The 7,489-nt window shown below is 36.4% G+C and overlaps 1 protein-coding gene across 1 annotated transcript in view; it reads right to left on the reverse strand.

Moving 5' to 3' along the window:
- Positions 1-6,892, reverse strand: part of KIAA1524 (KIAA1524 ortholog) — a gene marked incomplete at its 5' end in the record, with an annotated part of 15,869 nt that extends 8,977 nt beyond the window's left edge. Inside the window, 7 exon segments of the mRNA XM_010187674.1 lie at positions 818-893; positions 1,558-1,703; positions 1,859-1,981; positions 2,929-3,025; positions 3,656-3,750; positions 5,304-5,416; positions 6,745-6,892. Coding sequence (XP_010185976.1) covers positions 818-893; positions 1,558-1,703; positions 1,859-1,981; positions 2,929-3,025; positions 3,656-3,750; positions 5,304-5,416; positions 6,745-6,892 — 798 coding nt within the window.
- Between the last annotated feature and the right edge of the window lie 597 nt (positions 6,893-7,489).

A 7,489-nucleotide genomic window follows, 5' to 3' on the forward strand; every position in this document is an offset into this window, starting at 1 on the left:
GAATGCATATATGCTCAGAATGAAGAAAGCTATGGAAAGGAAAATATTCTAAGACATAATGCACATGTGCATACTCAGAAACTGAAAGAACCCTTGTGTACTCCTTGTCAGTATGTCTATCTAAATAAAACAAATAAACAACAACAACAAAAAAGTCATACACAGAAACAGTAGCATTTATCTACTATTATGCGAAACACATACATAAGAAGCTTAAGAATCATTTCACAGATGTATTTAGCCCAAATACATTTTTACATTTCATATTCTAGCCTTTAGCAACAGATAACCAATGTTTCATTTATGTAAGGTGGCAGTGAGACAAGTGAAGCAAAGTTGAATGCAACAGTTAACTGCTTGACCAAATGTGACATCTATTTGTTCAGCTAACATGAGAGAATTTATTCCCAAATCTTTGAAATTAGCATCATGGATCCCTGATCATCAGTTTAAAGTCTGAGTAGTATTAATTCAAGTTTTAGCCAGTGGGGTATGCACTGGATTTCTGGTAGACCCCCAAATTTCTTATTACCCACAGCAGAAAGTGTTTATGTTGGCTTTTTGCCTTTATGTATGTTGCCTGAGAGCAGACATGCATAATCTGGCAGAAAACCCCAACTATTACAAATTCAACCTGACAGCCTTTTGAACAACTAGAAAATATAAGCTTGGTGAATACCATAGGTCACTTAAGAGTCCTGAAGTCAATGTATTTCACTATCAATCCCCATACACAAAGAACCTACTTATGACTACAGAAGTGTAACTTGATTAGGAGTTGTACCCTCTTATGCTTAAAGTGAAAAGTTATAAATACCTTAGATGATGAATCGGGATCCCTTCCATGAAGAAGATCTAATACTTGACCAAGGCATGAATTAAAGTGCTCATATCTACAGCATATATGGAGGAGGTAGGGGGAAAAAAAAAAGAAAAAAAAGAATTTTGACTCTGACATTTATGCCAAGTGATGAATTCAAGTGCCTCGTTCTCTTCCTTAAACACTCGAACACTTCAAGTACAGTGACAGTCTTGATAAGGTAACATCTATTTAACATAGATTATGCTTTAAAATATTCTAAGAATGAAAGCAAATTCTGTTAAAATAAGTGAAGATTTTCTGGCTATTTTTACTGTTAGATTTAGATTCACATTCAGCAACCAAATTCTGCTAGCTGAATTTGCAGAACAGCTAGTCAGGCACTCCAAAGAACTACTCTGTAATGCCCGCCAGTAAAATTATTACAGCTTCAACCATACTATTCCACTTGAAGAGAATACAGGCCTGTAAGTGAGAAGACAGCTATTCATCAAGTTGTCTGACAACCAAAGATGGCCAGACAAAGAATTACTGAACAGAACTATACTTCTGTGTGAAACTAGTACCACAGGAATCCTTTAGTTTCAGGTAGAGCTGTTATAATCAACTAGTAACATTCAAAAAACATCTAGGAATATTTTTCCAATGTTTGGTTCAGAATGCGAATAGCATACAGCAAAGGAACTGGACAAGAGCTTCGGAAAAATACCTCGTACTTTTAGGAAATGAAGCCATACCTGGTAAGATAATCTGCAACTTTTGGGTTCTTCAGAAGATCCACGAGTAGATCAACAGAGTATTTTCTTGTTAAAGTACCATCTCCATTTACAACAATATTGAATATTAACTGAAACGTCTGATGGATATTTCGAGCATGAAAGAGCTGAAAGGAAGAAGAAAGTTACGTGTGGGCACTCACTTACTTTGCTGGGTCTCTTGCTTAATAAAACTAGCTCGTATTAGAATGTTATTTTGCCAGTGTCACTGTTAGTTTTATCTACAACTTAAGATAAGAACAGACTTCAAATTATCACTTACTTTTTCTCCTACTTCTTCGTTTAAAGTAAGGCTTGATAATACTGAAAGTGCAAACACAACCATAGTCAAACTACTATGGGCGAGGAAACTTATTAAGGTACGATAGAAACTCTTCACATTGTTCTAGAGCAAAAAGGAGAAACAGAGGGATTATAAATTTTATTCTAGTAAAACATGAAACACACAGATTCTACTTATTTATACATAAGCCATACAAATAATGAATAACACAAAAATATTAGAATGATAATTGTTCCCTAGGGAAGCTATTTTAGTGTTCTACTGCACAATAGTGGTGCTAATATCAATGACTAAATTCTCCCTTGAACTTGTATAAGAAAAAATGAAAAAAACCCAAACAAAACAAGGAAGAAATTCTATCATTATTTTAAACAAAGATGCAAAAGTCATTTTTCTAATGGCTCTAAGAGAATAACCACTGAAAATTGACTTCCATCTCTGCTCAGTAATCAGATCTGACAATCTGATCTCCTTCCCTCCTCCCCCACTTCTTCCAAGCTGAAGAGTACAACATTCATTGCCCTGTAGATGAATTTGTATTTCCAAATTGAAAAATAAGTAATGTTTGCACTGATTTAGGAAGATACAGGAACTGAGTAGCTCAGATATGGATGCATATTTGAGGATTCAAGGGTTCTGACCTGACATCAAGATGAGTGGTATTTTATTGATTTATCTTTTAAAAGGCAGAGCTCTTTCTTGGCCAAAGTTACTGCAGCTCACCAAAAATCCAATTACAGTATTTATACATTAACAGCACTTAGTTTTTCTAAAGAAGGATGCTCAAATTTTAAATTTCATCTCTCATTTGCAGAGAACAGTTGCAGAAACTGAATGTGTAAACAAGCTAATGCAACAACACAGAACTGTAGAGAAGTTCTACTGGTTATTTTCTCCAAAACAGGAGAAACAACTGCCAGGTCTGGAGAGCAGACACGTGAGGGTTATTATTACCACAAAAAAGTGCATAACAAATATTAAGATAATACCCCAGAGTCAAGTAACTTTTTTGCACTCAAGCCAGAGAATCACAAAAACAAAACTCTCACCAAAGATTTTATCCAAGTTTGAATATGTAAGTTGTGACGACAGAGATTTGCCAGGAGTCCTAAACACGGTATGGTTAACTCATCTTCAGTGGATTGACTTCAAAGAAAAAGTCCAGAAAATTAAACAAAGATGTTTTTATTAAAGCATCCAGAATTTAGTTACAAGAATTTGTAGGTTGGGGGCAGGACTGTTGGGTAACTGCTTATTTCAATTTGGGCTTTTTTTTTTGTTTAGTTTGTTTTTTAATTAGACCCCATCCCACCAAGCAAAGCAAAATTCAGATTGCAATTCCTATAGTGGGCAGTTTTAACTGAGCATATCTGTAAAAAACAGTATCAAAGATGAGTACTATCTAAGGTCCTTTATTGCAGGTGCTTTTAAGAGTCATTAGATCTCTTACAAGGACACATGCACAAAGTTTTTACTAATCTTCTGCTCCTAATGACAAGCATGAATTTTCTCCTGACTAGTCTTTTTATTACCTCCTTGCTCACAGGAGTGGGCTATGAGGCCAATAAATATTCAGGCACCCAAAGTCCCCCAATCACTGCGTTTGATAATCTGTAACAATGATTTTTTCAAAGAAAAATCTCTGTTAACATCAGAGCAAAAATGCCACAGCTCACTCTAGAGACCAGGTTAGTGCAATAAGATAAAGCCCTTCAGGAAGTTTATAAATTCAGCTACATATGACCCATAAGAAAAGACAACAGAGTACACACTTACACGTGATGCATTAGAAATGAAATTAATCCGCTGATGTTGGCACCAACACAAAAGACTGGAACATTGTAGGTTAGCTTCTGTAGCAACTGAATACTCTGGGGAAATAAAAAGCTATTCACACATGTCTTTTCTATAGCATTACACTGATGAACATTACAAATTTAAAAAGCTGAAACTGAAAGGACAAATAACAATACACCACTGCTGAATTAATTTTCAGACTCTAATGTTAACATAGCAATTACATGAGCTGCTACAAGCACATGGAGTAATGTCCTACCACTCGGATGTACTTATTAAGAGCCCGAACAGATGAAAAAGGGTTTATTTTGACAGAGGAGTTACCTTCTTAGCCCATCCAGTTCTCCCCTTTGCCTTGTTGGCAAGTTCTCCATTCTGTCAGTGAGAAAGGGGCTTTGTCCTATTGAAAGATCTAGAAGTTTCATCAAAATCCAAAAAGTGCTTTGCAACCTCTTGTGGAAAGTATGCTTACAGGAAAACAGGTTACAGACTGCCAATAGATCTAATGGTAGTAAAGCCCTTCATACAGCATTCTTTCCACACATAACATGAGTTAATATGAAGTTAATATAGTAAAACAGAACAAATGGCAGTGGAAACAAAATCTTGCAGTATAAATACCTGACCTAAGAACTTAAAGGTCTTACAATGAGATCTTTTCGGTGACGGCAAAAATCTCTCCCACTGACTGGCAAGTCACCTGGATCCCTAAGTCTTCAGGTACACCTAGTACTTTGAGGAACAAACACTGAAAAAAAGTGTTCTTTACTGGATGCTCGAGTCACTTTCCTCAGATTAAGGGCAACAGAACTGCTAGCAAATTACTTTTCTGTCTTACCTCTCTGGCAAAGAGATGCAACCACAGGCAGCCAGCAAGTACTTGCTGAAAGCTGAGAGCCACATATGAGAAAACTTGTGCATACTTACTTTTTTTTTTTAAAGAAAATTTTTCCCAAGTTCAATGCACAGAAAGGACAGGTTAAAGTTGGTGAAGCCAGAATGTGAGATAACACGTATTCACATACAGAAAATAATAAATTTTTAAAAAATCATGTATGCCCTTGGCTCCTAAAAATAAGCTTCCATTAGCACAGCTAATGCCTTGCATTCATGAGCAGATAGCACTGACCAGAGGGAGGCATACACACCCTGCAAAACCTACTATGAGAACTGGCAGCCATAGCTTTGCTTTCATTCCTTCACACTTACCTGTCAAAGCATTGATTAGACAAAAACTCCAGGCTTCTGTTAGGAATAGTAGGAGAAATAACTAAACACCTCAACTGGAAAATAATCTTCCAAGCTCTCAAGCAGTGACTTCTTGAAATAATCTCAAAACAATTTTTTTTGTCTGTTGGTTTAGTTGGGTGGTTTTTTGGTGAGGTGGTGTTTTTCGGTTTTTGATTTTTAATTACAGCAGGCGAGAAGCACAAACAAGATTAAAGAGAGAATACAAAAACTCTATGCAGTGTTAAAATCCTGTCATACTAGCTTCATACTGCAAATAAAATACACAGCTAAGATCATCTTTCCATCTACCCATTATTTCAGATAGAGCTTTTAAAGAGTTATTATATGTGTACTATGTAACAGTAGCCAAATATTATTAAGTATTAGTTCCTGTTACCTGTAATAAGACTGGATCTCTAAGATTAGCAGAACTTTGACGAACCACTCCTGCCAGCACACTGGTCAGATTGTAGGTATCCTGAAGAACTCTTCTAGTCTCATTGTCTAAAGCTATAATTGAAGAATTATTAACAAAATATCTTAGCTAACAGAAAAAGCAACTTTTATATTGGCTACTAACCTAAGCTGAAGCTAAAGTCTTTGACCAGTTTTTCACGTATATTTCACAAATAATGACAAATAAATTGCAGCTCCTATGCACTTGCATCTCTGCCTTACTTCTGAACTTACAGTAAATTGAAATGCTAAATTTTCTTAAGGTGCTTGGATGCTTTAGGAATGGCCTACCTCCTACCTACAAAGTTTTAGTTCTGTTTGAGATCTTGAAACCTGCACTTTAAAGCTTAAAATTAATTATTTCAGTTTCTTGCTTCACCCTATGGTGAGCAAGTTGCATAACTCATGATAGGGTTATCTAGCAACAGCTAAGTAAAAAAACCAAAAACAAACAGTTCCACTTAAGCAGTCCTGGATGAGACGTATCAAACAAGGATGACAGGTAAAGCAATAGATCAGTTGGAGGAAAATTAATTCTTAAAATTTTCCAGACGTAACAGATTGGAAACGACAGTTAACTCCAGAAACAAATACAGTTTTACAGCAACTGTTTCAAAAGCCTAAAAGGAAGTTCAATGAGGCTAAAAACTCCAAGAATCACAGAAGATAAACAAGGGGTCATCATAAAGGACTCAGATCTTGAATAATTACTGATACATGATGAGATACTAAGCAGCAAAGAGATAATGTTTCCCTGTATATGTAACCTACATATGCACATTATGGTGAGCACAGATCTTCCTAGACAATGAAGTCCCACTACACTTCTGTGAAGTGTATAAAAAAAAAGTGTGTCTCAAGAAACAAGCAAGAGACAGTGGAGCCTATTTCTTAAATAAGAAACTTGGTGCACACAGGCCTATGCCACTGAAAAGCCCAAACTGCTGCCCAGCAACCACCCCAAAGGGAAAGGTAAACTGAAGCGATGACAGTTGTTGATGTAACATGGCTTCTCCCAATCTTTGCATCTCCTAGGCAGGTTTCTTCACTTCATTAAAAAAGGAAGTCTTTTCAAGCTCCAAAAACACAGGACAAGAGAATAATTCCTTACCCTACCCACTGAGGAAACAAATCCTGACAGGCATGATCACTGTCATTTCACAGTGATGACTTCAAATCTGCTTCTCGAAGTGATTTAACATTTTAACTGGTCTTGTATGTACAGTCAGGTGGCTCAGCCAAGCCCTCCACTAAAATGAAAAACACTTCATCTTTCACACTTTATGCTTTGTCCACATTATTCATCATCCAAGCCACAGAATCAGCACCTGTCCCGTCTTCCCTTTCCCAGACCAAGGATAAAATTTAGACGCAAAACTTACCTAGCTGTGACAGCAAAGCAACCACAGACAAGGTTAAAGATGCGTTTATATTAGTGTCCTCGAGGAGTTCTACTAGGCAATTGAGACATTCATTCGGTAGAATCTGGTTTGAATCAAGTGATCGTGTAAGCTTCAATCCAGAGATAACCTGGAGATCAAGGGAAAAAAACAACCTTAATTACTCAACTGCAACAACGGATTTAACGCAGATGTCAAAGCACAAAGTTTTATTAAACAGATTTTGCCCTATTTGAAAAACCAAGAATGTAAGTGCCATTGACAGGACATTTGTGTTCACAATTTCTTTAAAAAAAATGTGAAAAAATACTAGTTTTCATTCCTGTGGATGTGTTTCATTTAGTCTTGTAAAATACCAAGTTTACATTGTGATAATTTATAACATATTGGGGCTTCTTTAGTTTGCTTGCTGACAGTACCCATAGTAACAGCACTTTTTTTTTAATCTCATAGCTGTAGCACTGTATTTCTTTACACACCAAAAAGAATTAATACCAGGTTATTCTTCCTGCATATGTTTTAGCATAAATAAAAGACAGGGTTTGTTTTGAAAGAACAACCAAACAGATTGCTCAACACGAATATTTAGTAACCAGACTTCAGCTGAGCCCAACAGCCTGCTTTCTAAAGACATGGACAGGAACCCAGAGGTGCCAAACAGCAGGAAGGATAAGCGACAACAGGTAGTGCTGCTTTAGAAGCACTCTGCTTGAGATGAAAAGAAGGA

This window comes from Mesitornis unicolor, unplaced genomic scaffold (genome assembly GCF_000695765.1).
Source record: "Mesitornis unicolor isolate BGI_N332 unplaced genomic scaffold, ASM69576v1 scaffold2857, whole genome shotgun sequence".
Classification (NCBI taxonomy): Eukaryota; Metazoa; Chordata; class Aves; order Mesitornithiformes; family Mesitornithidae; genus Mesitornis; species Mesitornis unicolor.